The sequence below is a fragment of the Nelusetta ayraudi genome, unplaced genomic scaffold (genome assembly GCF_046127955.1).
Source record: "Nelusetta ayraudi isolate G7.1 ecotype Tasmania unplaced genomic scaffold, CSIRO-AGI_Nayr_v1 ptg000052l, whole genome shotgun sequence".
NCBI classification, from domain to species: domain Eukaryota; kingdom Metazoa; phylum Chordata; class Actinopteri; order Tetraodontiformes; family Monacanthidae; genus Nelusetta; species Nelusetta ayraudi.
The window spans coordinates 4,002,470-4,015,704 of NW_027466102.1; the positions used below are offsets into that span (position 1 = coordinate 4,002,470).

At 48.5% G+C, this 13,235-nt stretch overlaps 1 protein-coding gene across 3 annotated transcripts in view; it reads left to right on the forward strand.

Annotated features, from left to right (window-relative positions):
• Positions 1–3,039: 3,039 nt before the first annotated feature.
• slc24a4b (solute carrier family 24 member 4b) overlaps positions 3,040–13,235 on the forward strand; it is a 41,666-nt gene continuing 31,470 nt past the window's right edge. For all 3 annotated transcript variants that reach the window (XM_076037730.1, XM_076037729.1, XM_076037731.1), the window contains exons 1-2: positions 3,040–3,331; positions 9,269–9,376. In XM_076037730.1, the coding sequence (XP_075893845.1) occupies positions 3,163–3,331; positions 9,269–9,376 (277 nt within the window). In that variant the 5' untranslated portion in view covers positions 3,040–3,162. The remainder of the gene's footprint in view (positions 3,332–9,268; positions 9,377–13,235) is intronic.

A 13,235-nucleotide genomic window follows, 5' to 3' on the forward strand; every position in this document is an offset into this window, starting at 1 on the left:
AACTGCGCCATCTCAGCCTTGGATCAGCAGCGGGCTGCACGTAGGCCCGTGTGCGTGTGTGTTTGTGTGTGTGACCAAGCGGTGGAGTGTAAAGCAGAGGCTAAATCTCTGTAAGCAGCCCCTGGCGTCGCTCCCCAACTGCCTGCCTGCCTGCCTGCCTGCCTGCCTGCCTGCTGTGTGGGCAGGGGCCTGGAGGGGACTAATCCCCTGGCATGGGCGCGGGTCACACATGTTGCCGTGTGTGTGTGCGCGCGCGCGTGTTTTGCGTGTGTGTTTGTGTGTGATTATGCAGACGACTCAAGCCGAGGGGATGAAGGACGAAACCTGGCGACGGATTCAAAGGATGCTGACTAATAGCTGGCGCTGCCAGTCCTACCAGCAGCCTGACTCGACTTGCTCCTCCGAGATGATTGATGATTTCTTTTTTTTTTTTTTTTTTTTTGGAGGTCGGCCTCGTACTGTACAGACACGGCCGGCCTTACGTAACCTCAGTCTGCGGGAGATTGGGCCAGAGCGCTAGGCCTCTGACCTTTACATGCTCAAGATGCTTTTCTTTAAAAAATGTTCTTTTCCCGTTCCGTCGTCCTGGCAGCTGAGGTGACCTGTCGACAGCCGGATCACAGGTTTCTTAAGGACAGGCGACAGTTCGGCCTCTTGGGTAATATTGTTCTTTTTTTCAGGGAGGAGTATTCACACGACGTGTTGGTGCCGCTGCCGCACAGTTGCCCGCACAGTCGGGAAACACGATAGCGCATGCACACATTCGGCTAATGGGTCATTGATTAAAATATGCCCAGAGCAATTAGAAACCCGTTGCTCAAAGGCCCCTTATTATATCAATTTAAGAGCCTCTATTTATCATTGAGACCCCAGTGGAGAAGCTTTCAATGAACCAAAACAAAGAAACAGGCTAGCACCCCGCTAACAACTGCTGCTTTGTTGGGTGGGGGGCAGGTACAAAGCGGCCACTGAGAGGTCTCAGGGCGCAGGACAAAACTGGACTGGGGTGTCACTGATGTCGGAGAGGGGTTGGTGACATCGTCACAAAAATGTAGATTTGAACATAAAGCGGAGCAATGGGGTTGGCTGTGCTAATTTCTGGGCAATTCATTGATAGCCAAGGGACAGAAAACATTCGTGAACCGAGTTTTGCATATTATTGGGCCTCTTTGTTGAATATAAAACTGCACCTGGCTGTGTCAGAGCCAAACAAATGAGACCAAAATATATATATTTTTTCTTTTTTCAGCTGGGAGTTTGGACAGGAAATGCTGGCTTGGCACAGCTGTTTCCAATGATGCTAATCAAAGTGCTGTTGTGCACTGATTAGCCACACCTGCATGCAAAGTGTTCTCAATATGGACGGCATTAAAAAAGAAAAAAGAAAAAAGAAAACGTGTCCGCGGCTGTACCATGAATTGTGGCTTTAGCTCTTGCAGGTTCATCCCTAATGGATTTAGTAGCTTTTTTAACAAGCTAACCGAGAGCACAATCACCAGAAACGTAATACCTGGCAGCCCACGACGGCTCACAGTGGGCCGCAGCGGCTCAGTGGATGCAGCTTTGACTCAACATTTGCACAACATTTAAGCAGAACTCTGAAGCGGAATCGTGACTCCTTCTGCAAACACCATTTCTTTTTTTCACCCCCCCGCCCCCACACACACACACTTAATAATTGAAATGGCTCGTCGTCATCGCCGACAGCAGGACGTGTTTTTTTTTTTTTAATTTGTTTTCTTATGTGGATTTACCGCCTCACAGATCGTGTCAAGTCGATGTCTCTGAAGGAGGGAGCGACACAGTAAAGACACAGCCAGTAATAAATAATATTTGTGGTGGTGGTGATGGTGGTTGGTTGGGGAGGGGTGGTGGTAGTGGGGGGGGGGCAGTGTTGCAGATTTATGTGCGTGTTTGCGTGAGAATCACCGCTTCAATTATTCAAGGCGATATCAGAATCGAGAGGTGAAGCGAGTGCGGGGGGGGGTATACGAGAGGGGATGATGCTGAAGGGAGGGAAGGTGGGGGGTCGGGGGGGGGTGTAGGGGGCCTAACTCCCCCGCAATATAAAATAAAATTCAACAATAAAATTGCACGGACAAATCAAAGAACGACCCACGTGATCTCGCCTGGCCGCCCGCATAAAGGCGATGAAGAGGAGCAGGGCATGGAGGAGGGTGATGATGAGGAGGAAGAGCAGCAGACTGTCGGTGAGGGTTTCAAGGTGGGCGCCGACAGAAGAAAAAGAAGGGGACGCATGACTTTACTAATTTTATTTATTTATTTATTTATTTTAAATATTATCGTCGCTGTCGCCCCCCCGCCCCCACCACCTCGCCGAGCCCCCCCTCCATCCGCTCCCCTGCTTTTTTTTTTTTTTGCGCACATGGGAAAAGTTAAAGCGGCGGCCCCAGGTTCTCATTGGAGGAGACGGAGAGCAGCTGACGGTCCTCTCATCATCAGCGGCGCGCGAGGAGGAGATTCTCGCGCGCGCGGAGTAGGGGAGTAGGGGAGGAGGAGGAGGTGGAGGCGGCGCTCGAAATTTTGACAATTAAACCTCGACGAGCGCGGATTGGTTTCACTCCGACGGGCGGGCGCAGGTGCGGCGCGCGCGCGCGCGCGGGGCGGGGGCGAGGGCGTGGGGGGGGGATCTCGCCGATTTCCGGCGCCAGTGACCGGACGCTGACGCATATTTTTTTTTTCTTTTTTTTCCCTCGCTCTCTCTCTCTCTTGCACGGATAGCGGCTGCAGCAGCTGCAGCTGATAGATTCTCCCCTCCGCCGCACGCACGCACGCACTCACGGGATCGGATGTAATGGGAGGGAGCCCGCGTCCTCACGTTGATGAATCCCAGTTCAGGAGCAGCTGATCTTGGAATTTGACCGCCGTGTCATTGGTGGTCGCGTGGGGGTGGGGGGGGGAGACACGGCTGGAGGAGTCGGTCACATACAGATCGACCGAGATATAAAATGATGATGAGGAGCAACACATCCAGGTTTTCCGTGCGAAGAGGCTGATTTTCAGTGTGTATATTATCCCCCCCCCCCCATCTTCGGACTCTCAAGGGCGCGCAAGTACACGCTACCACACGCGCGCGCGAGCAACAAAAAAAAAAAAAAAAAAAAAAAAAGTGGCCGCCGGCCGAGCAGCTCGCCAAGCAGCATGGAGCAGCGGGGCGACGAAGCCGACACGCAGAGCGCGTCCAAAAAGACGATCATCGCCAAGATGTTCAAAGTTCGCAAGAGGAGGGAGATGCTCTTTGTGCAGGTGTGCTTCGTTTGCAGTGTCCTCTTCGTGGCGTGGAGCATGTCGGCGCTGCTGACCAAGACAGGTGAGTGTTGTTGGTTAGTGGTGCTGCTTGGTGGTGGTGGTGGTGGCGGCGGGAGGCACTGTGGTCGGATCCGCTGGTTAAATCTGGCAAATAATCGCTTGATCGAGTAATCGGAATGGTCGGATTAAAAGATGCATTTGAGATTCGAAAGCGCGATCAATATGCAAATGCGGGGTTTTTTTTGGGAGGGGGGGGGGGGGGGGGGTAGCCTGCTGCAGGTACGGCTCCAGATGTATTTACGTAACACTGGCTTAAAAAAAAACACGCACAAACACACGAACACAAGTCACCCGACAATGTTGACAGTGTTTTTGTCGGATCTCAGCCTACACGCGTTTATTTTGTCCGCGTATATGCCGCAGTGTGCGCGCCGTGGCAGCTGCACGTTTTTTTTTTTTTTTTTCTTCCTCTTTCTTCTTCTGCCTTTTCTCCTCTTCCTCCAATTGGAGAGCTCGTAATCACAGCCCATGCAACGCAGCGGGCAAGTCACTCGAATCCAGACGGGACATAGTTTCGTTCCGGTTGCGTCGTTTTTCATGCTTTGCTCTTCGGCTGCGGCTGCCTGTTGTTGTTGTTGTTGTTGTTGTTTTTGTTGTTGATGGTGATGATTTTCATTGAAATCGCCTGTCCAGGGAGCCACGAGTCGTGGTTGGTTTCACGTTTGGCATCGTTGCGTGCGGATTCACACTGGCACGGAGGAGGGAATTGAGGGAATTTACGCAGAGGCCCTGTGTTGTATTCTAATCATTCCCCCCCACCCCCTTATTTATGAATCTATTGAAACAAGCGGAGCGCTCTTGCAGGGTCTCTTATTTTGGACGGTGCTCTATTATTTACCGCCGTTCACACGCTGGTGCCCGGGGTGGGCGCTGTGTGCAAACGACTCAGATGGCCGATCATGTGTGATCAGCGTGACGCGCGCACACACACACACACACACACACACACACACACACACACACACACACGCGCGCCGTCCAAAGGCATCCTCCCATGCACGCGCCACACATGTCAAAACTCTTACCTCAGGCCCGCGCAAACAGTGCCACGCAGAGCATCCTCCGTGCGCCCGCCCCATCTCTATGACACACACACACACACACACACACACACACACACACACACACACGCACAGGCAGTTATGTAATCTAACGAGCAACCTTGACATTTTGCTGGTGAAGAATGATATCTGACACAGTGGCGGGGATCAGAGGTTAACTAGACCAAGCGCCCCCCCCCTCCCCCCCGCCCCCCCAGGACAGGACAGCACTGTCCACGTCAAGGGGACAGCGAGATGCCGAGTTTGCAGGCCCGAATGGTGTCCAGAAAGCACCTCCTACTCTCAACCTCACAGGTTCCAGTCCCCAGGATCTTCAAATACTACTTACGGTAGCGGAGCCATACGTTTCCTTTGAGAGGTGGCGGAGGGCAGACGGTGAGAGGTCATGATTTGCATGGGTTGGAGGGGCAATAAGTAGATGCCTGAAATGACTGCATGACTTATTCTAATTGTCACTGTAGTTTTTTTTTGTATTTATTTATTTTTTTTCAGGGTGACCTTATAATTGTCGGCAAATCTTCACCAATTTCAGTGTTAATGCTAAAGCCATATGTGGATCTTGTTCCTACTGTCCTTGGGTCAGTGTTAGTGTGACATTAAAGTTCTTCTTTGAATGTCTTGTGTCCACCAAAAACAAAATCCAGGCCAATCGTCCGTCAAGTCAGAAATACATTATACATATAAAATACGTACATGTATGAATCCGTATTTAAAAAAAAAAAAGAAGATACTGCACATCAACCAACAAAGACATGACTCGAGATGCTGCAGTGTCGATGTGCCCCCCACAGTCACCACTGGCCACCACGTAGCTCTGCCCTTGCTGCCCACCCCCCCACCCCCGAAAGTAGAAACGGCTCGCAAAAAAAAATGCATCCCGACCCGCGGCGGCCGCCGTAGATCTGCGGCTATCAGGAGTTTTATTAATTACATTAAAAAACAAGAGGCTTAAAAGATTATTCTGGAATGATATCATACAAGCGAGTGCAAATCTCCTACGTCCAAAGGCGGACTATGGCAGCCAAAGTAGGCCCCCCCCCCTCCTCTCATCTCCCCACTCTGCCCCTCTCCCTTTGACTAATGGTTTCCTTTTTTTTGAATTTAATCAAGTTCGCCTGACTAACACAGTGATAGTCATGTGTGTGTGTGAGTGTGAGTGCGTGGGGATGGTCGGTATCTGACAGAAGGCCATGTTCGTGAGTTTCCAGCCTGTGCGACCAGTAGCAGCAGCAGCAGCAGCAGCAGCAGCAGAGGGGATGGTGGGATTTGAAGGTGACGATGCTCATGTACGCACGCACGCACGCACACACGAGCCACAAATCCTCAGGCTGCCGCCACGAGACCCAGAGCCGGAGCCGTAATTGGACGTAATTGAATAGCCGCTGCCTTCACACGTCTGCGGCGTTTAACCGCATCGCAGTGAAACCGCCAGCTCTCTGTCCGTCTGTCTGTCTGTCTGTCTGTCTGTCGGCGCAGATGACTTGATGTACCTCCTCCTGAACTGCGCCCCCATGAACACAGAGGGCACAGAGCAGGTGCACGGAGGAGGGCAGGGCTCGGCCCAGCCACATGTTCACGGAGGAGCTAGCTTGATGGATGGCTGTCCTTGGCCCTCCTCCCATCCTGGCTGATTGATCATGGGGGCCCCCCTGGAGAACGGCGCCAGGCCGGGGGCCCCATTAGCGCACCGCGAGTCTTGTTTTTGGGTCGCGTTTATCGTGGGGCGGACCTTGAAAATGCCAAAACAATCAATAGCAGCGATACACTGCCCAACGCGGCAAGTTTGGAGCGATTGAAACGGTTGCGTTGTCGTTGCGTGGCATTTCCCCCACCGCCGACGCCGCCGCCACCGGCTCGATACCTTCACAAAATATCAGCCGCGTGCTCATTTGCTAATAGGCCGAAACGAGCAACGGGCTTTGATCAATGACGTCTGCCTTTTGAAAGAGAAAAACGGGCATCAACGAGGTCTTAGAATTCCCCTCGCGTGATCAGCAGCTCACATCAAAGCATTGGATTCACACGTTGATAAAGTGGTGGGAGCCTGTTGAAACAAACGAGTCGTGTTGTGGTTGTGGTCCAAGCCGCAATTGGACACCAAAACAGACCGAGCAGTCTGGTGGGGGGAATTGATTGATTGATTGATCGATCGGTCGCTGATCACCACCGGCTGGTATTCAGTGACGATCTGGTTTAGCAGGAACCCGTCAGACACCGCAAAGCTAGACGGCGCCATGCATTATTCAGCGTCCCTGCGTCTTCCTTTCACAGCCCCGTTGACTGACAGTCTGACGGTTTGTGAAAGCAGATTTCTTTTTTTTTCTTTTTTTCCCGGCTGCAGACGTTCATGGGAAACGGGTGCTACAGTCGTACAGCGAGGAGTCTCCTGTAAATAACCGACCAGGTGGGACTTGTTGAGTGGCTTTCAGTTGGTGGTATCTTAAGAGCTCCATTGGAAATCCGCAGTGTTAAACCATATAGGGGTACGCATACACACTCCACAGCTGCAGTATTCATAATGAAGTGACAAATCACACAATTACAACGTTAACAGCAGAAAATGAATGTCGAAACCGGCGCATTCAGTGAAGAATCCATCGTCTTGTGTCCATAGAACTTCCTGTTTATTATCAGCCAATCCGTTGTTTGGCCCCCAAAATCCCTGAATCCCTTTTTGTTTTTGGTGACTTTGGAGCACCGGTAGGCTCGACTTGAAATTGACCCTGTTTGCTTTGGATATATTCCCAAATTGGAGCGTCTCACTGTGTGGAGATGCACTTGGTAAAGCAGATTTTCTACCTCAACAACGTCCCAGTTGTTATTTCACACTCGCCTCGTGGCTCTTTGCCTAAAATTGAAGACTGCCTGTCATGCAAATGTTGTTAAAATACGCCGGTGCATGTCGTGTACGGCGATACTGAATGAGCAACAAACTGGGGGAATGAGCTGCTGGAGGATGTGTAGTTGATGCGTGGTTTGCCTTGTGTGTTCAGCTCCTGGTGGCTGCCCAAATCTCCCCTGGAAGGAGGAAAGCATTTAATGAAGACTTATCTGTGCCCGCTCACCAAAAACACCACAATGCGCAAATATAATTGGGATTTAATACCAGCTGGATGGCTGGGTGCATCAACAATAGACGACAATCAGGGTCTGATCCAGGCTACATTGATGACAGACAGATTTCAAGTCTTTTTGTACTTGTTTGAGGGGAAGCAATGGATTTCAATTTTTAAAATGTAATCTTGGAAACTTCATTGGCTGAGTTAAGGCAACATTAGCATTTACAACATATGGTAAAGAGGATTAATGACTTCAGTGTGAACAGCCACACTACCCATGGGCCTTTCACTATTCTCTGGTGCTGTTGGTCCATGTTATTTGGCAAAGTAGACATATCTGCCTAATGACTTTAGATTAATGTCTTGCCTGTCTGTAAACCCTTGCCTGAAAGTCAGATAAACTTTGTTGTGCTGCGAGAAACTCGTCTTGGCCATTTCTAGATTCTAACACCTCTTGGCTGCTCTTGCCTTTGACTCATCCTTCTTCACTTGTTTCCGATGGGGTCTTTGCCTTGTCGCACCTTTATTTAAAAGTAAAGCCTAACCTCCCAAATACTTCCATGGCGCCTTGTCGCCAGAGTCTTGGCTGTTAACTGAGCTGCAGTTGTGTTGCATATTGTTGGTTAATTTCCTGCCCTGAAGTCCTAATGAAAGATAAAGCATGCTTCAGGTAATTTGTGTGAAGGCCTTCTAGTGTAACCTTAAAGTATAGCCATGGCTGCTACAGCTGTAAAATGTGATGTTTCAAATACCAGGGTCAGATACAGTTTTCTTATGGAATACAATAAAATTATATGTATATTTTGATACCATGACTTTTAGAAACCTCTCGGTGACTTGTCTGACTGCTCAAAGATTGATGCATCCCTGGCGGTTTGGACTTTAACCTTAACTTATTTTGAACTTATATAATTAAAGCTTATGTTTTTTTTTGTCAGGAAACAAACAATAAAAAAAGTTAACTTTGACTTTGAAATATTTATATTTTTTTAATTTTCAATAGAAAAAAAGAAATCCAAAATCTGTAATTTTTTGAAAACATAAATCTTCTCGCCAGACTTTTCTTTTGCGCATTCAAGTCGGTCATTTGTCATTGTTGAACTTCGGCATGCAGTTGTCGTCAGAGGGCGACGCGTGAGGAATTAGTGGTCCTAGTGTGAAATTCACATGATCGGGGACTCATGTTAAGTCTTTCCTTGTGAGTCTTGCACGTCTAATGCGCTCTGCAGGTATTGTGGTGGGACACTTGACTGCAAAACAGGAAAAACACAGTTGCCTAACGGCCTGCGGTAAATCACCTGCTGCCTACTGCATTTTTTTTGGGGGGGGTGAGAAAATTAAGAATATATATGTATGTATGTATGTGTGTGTATGGATACATATGCATATATACACATTTATATGTAAGCATGTATGTATATGTAGGTTTTTATACGTGTGTCTAGATATATGAACATGTATAATAATTGTTTTTGATGTCGTCATTCTCGAGAGTTAAAAGCAGTTGAATTATAAAAAAAAAAAGTAGGGTTTGCTCTAATTTCCCTTAGGCCCGCCCCAAAACATAATAGCTGAGCAGCTGCACGTTGATGTGTCACCGCTGCCGTCATATTACCAAAAAAAAAAAAAAAAAATCATATCTACATAAGCAGAAACTTTTAAGGGATTAGGGACCAGCAAACCCTTATTCTAATGTCTAACGGCTGGCACCATGGATGTTTTGGGGTCATGGCCATTAAAGTTGTCCCTGTTCGAGGCGACTCTGGACGTTTTAGCTTCGACTTAACTGACGGAACTGTTTGCTGTTGTGCTTTGCAGGCCACGGGATGACGGTGGAGGGGCGTCCCGTCGTCGACCGCTGGGGGAGACGACTGATGGCCACGTCACAAGACAACGAGACGCAGGAGAAGAACTGCTCCGAGCCAGGTAGGCTACATGGCCGCAATGTGATTGAGCGACGGCCGGCCGAGCGTCCACAGCCAGACTGCAGATTTTCTCCGATTTAGCGATAGCGGCCGCGTCATCTTGCAGTATTTATGAGGATTCTGAGTGGTGTCAGTCACTTGCTAGAGCACGCAGACGCTGCTAATTTTGTGTCTTTCCCTAGCGTGCGACCGTGAGTCATGTGAGTTTGTGGCTGCGCTGGCTCTGGAAAATGTGCAGTCTGTCTCTTCAAACGCTGTGTATTTTTGTGCATTTCAGCAGTATTTCCAGTAAGCAGAACTGACTGTGTAGCGCTGGAAAGGTTCAGTCCACACAATTTCACCTTACACGTGTGATGTGAAATAATTTGCTCATGCATCCGTCCGTTTCTGCCTATTGCATATTACACGAGTGCAACCCCATAGCAACATCACAGAGCGTGACCTTTACGTAGCCTGTTATGCTAATTCACTTTGTTTGGCAAGCGAAGAAGCGCGTGGGTGAAAATGCTGCAATCGACCCGGATTTTAGAAATTTTCCACTATTGGCCCCACGCAAGCAAACATGGCTCCCCGCCATAACGTGTGCTGCACTGCGATTGCAGGGAAATAGTGAAAAAATACTCATAGCACTCAATACTTATCTGTTGCTAATCCTGTTTTAGCTGTTAGTGGCAGCAGAGCACCTAGCTGGGCTGCGTGAAGAAAACCGGGAAGCAGTTGTTTCGGGGTTGCAACGCTTGGCAATCTGATAAACGGCACACGAGGTGCAAATGCGTAGCCGCGGGGCTCCTTGTCGGCGGTGGCCGATCCTTTTGCACGTTGGCCCTCCAGATGACGACGGGACTTGACCATGAACCACAAACGCAAGACAACCCACAGACAATCCCCATGTTGATGAAGGAGGATTCTCAGAGGAACTACTCATGTTTGCCGCCACAATTGATTTCAGGCTCGGGTCCAGAAAGTTTAGCCGGTGATTTGAAATTTTCCCCCCTTCATCTCCCCTCCCCAGCATTCCTGGTGACCCAGGGAAGGGAGTGCCTATTACCGCATTAACTGGCTGTTGCTGCATTACTTGCTGCATTAATCGCACCCCCGGCCTTCCTGGAGATGAATGAGCCGCCACGGCCATGATCTGCTGTTTTTATGTAAAAAAAAAAAAAAAAAAACGAGGGCAAAACAAGCACTTTCTTTGAATCTTTCAACGTTTCAACCAATTCATTATCCGCAGTTCCCACCAGGGTCCTTCCTGCTGGAGTGGGAGCCAAATGACAAGATTATGTGCTTTAAGTTTCCTCTCCTAATCCTCCTGGATTACCTTCTTTTTTTCCCCCACTCTTTTTTTGTGTCTTTTGCACACCGGGGGGGGCGGGGGGGGAGGCCACCAGATTTGTACTTTCCACATTCCAAAAGTTTCTCCGAGACTGCAGCCCTTCGCCTCACCGCTGGCCTCAGTTCTGCTTTGTCGGCGTGAGCTGATCATATGACCGTCTGCTCTGGGTCTTGTGAATAATCCTGTCGTAGTCTGGCACTTCAGACGCCTCGGCGAACAGATGACCCGTTTCATTGGCCAGCTGTGGCCTCCGTGAGCGTTTTCGTGGCAGAAATGTAATTTTGTTGTGCAATGTGCCATTTCATATATTGTTTTCTGATGCATACAATATTACTTTCGTAATTGTTTTTTTTTCTTTTTTTTTTTGTTCTGTTGCGGCGAAAAGCTTTTGAACACCATTCATGTTTAGAGTCTTAAGGACGAAGTCTTCTTCTTGTGTGAGTGTGTACTCCAAAGGTGAGGCTGCATACGATTCACTCAAAGAAATGCACTTTGCTTTTATCATAACAAGAAAAAAAAATAATGAAACGAAATTTGGACAGATGGATGGATGGATGCATGTACAAAAGGGTGAAATGTTTGTTGTGCGCGACTGACGAGGGATTCTTAACACAGCACAACATATCGCAAATTGAGACAAATGAGGTCTCTGGAAACCCTTTATTTCCGCAACACACGTTACATGCGTTACACTTTTCATTTATTCATGTCCAATTACCGTTTACCAGATTTCACTTGATCAACATAATTTGCATAAAAGGCCAAGAATCGCTCACTTTTCCCCCAAAAATGTGCAGTGCAAATCATTTATGTCTGGGCTTTACTCGACGTTAAAGGACGCAGATTCCATTCGCTTCCTGAAATCGTCGCGTAAATAAATAAAAACATTGCCACTCGTGCCATATCTATCCTGCAAAAATCAAGTCGGCGTTTTTTTTTTTTTTATTTATTTCTAAAAACAAAGGGGTCGTCTGTCTGGTTTGACAGCCGTTTTGCAAGGGTAAACGGACAAGACGGCATCGCGTCACAGAAGCGCAAGAAGGACCGTGAGGTAGAAATGCCGTGGCTGATGTGCGCGGGTCAAATGTTTCCAGGATGACACACTTGTTTACCGTCTCGAAACGTCCCGAGAAGCAGAGAAGCGGAGAATGAGGAAGCAAATCGCTGGGATGAGTCAACCGCATGGCCGGGACAAGTGTGTGTGTGTGTATGTTCTGTGTGGACGATTCCTGATCCAGCAGTCTGTCCGAAGACACTGATCCAGCAGCAGAGACTCCTGCAGGGCTGCAGGCCTCTGACTGTACATGGAAGTTATTATTGGAGTCATTTCATCTGTGTTTTTTTGTTTTTGTTTTTGTTTTTAGCTGAGTGTGTGCTGAAACTCTTTTTAATCAGGCCGCACTGATTCCACTCAGTCTTCGATGCTTCTTCCTCATCATTATTTCCGCCGTCAGCCGCCGCCGCTCCCGGGATGCTAATGCTGTTTGGCTTGTCCCGAGCGGCCGCTTCTTAGCATTCACCCATTCACCCACCCGGAACTCTATTTATCGGCTATTATAGCTAGCTCCCTGAAAGTGCAAGGGCGGTAACGCGGGCCCCTATCCAAAAATGGAGATGACCGCCGCAGTGCGGGCCCTCAATGCTCGGAGGTCACGCAGACCTTGAGTCGTAGCCGGAGACAAACTTCCTGGTTGTGTGAGTCTTTGCTCTTGGCTCCGAAACCGAAGTTATTTTTCTTCAGCGTTTTTTTTTTTTTTTTTTTTTCCGAAACGTAGTGCTTTTAAGACTCACGGGAGCTGCTCTCCTAACCCTTGATTGCCGACCACTCCCACTGGTATTGGCAACGCCCGCCTACACTCGCAGAAGGTTTGACCTTTTCACACCTCCACAATTGCGTTGCACTCATTATTTTAACGTTCAAGAGATGTAGCTGTTGGTAAGGTCAGCGCGTCGCTGACCGATACAACACAATTATTTTGTTATTCTAGTGGAGAAAAAAAAAAATCCATAGATCAATTAACTTTCATTTAGAAATGGCTGAATCACATCCAGAGGCGTCGCAAAACGCTTTGCACCATCGAAAGAGAAAAACGGATTTCTTCAGAGCAAGAGTGTAAAGGTGTGTAATAATTGGAGATTTTTTACGAAGAGACCGCGACATCAAGTGGTTACCTCTCCTGAGCTTGCCAGTGAACTACGGTGGTCTGCGAGCACAAAGCTGGATACCTCGTCCACCTTCTTCTTAGTTGATTTACTTGAGGACGTGAGCAGTCGCCCTAATTACGAAACGTGTTGTCAGGCGGGCTTGGATTGCCCACACCAGGCTTCCTTAGAAATGATATGGCGGTGCAAGATGGCGGCTAACTGGCAGCAAGACCCTTGCCATATGTATATTCTTGTTCTTATATACACATAAGAACCATTCTACGGGTAGGAAAACCAAATTAATTTTTATTGAAATGTGAGTATACACTTTTATACCCAAAACAAAACTCCCCAGTGGGAAGATACTTTGAGTGGACCCCGA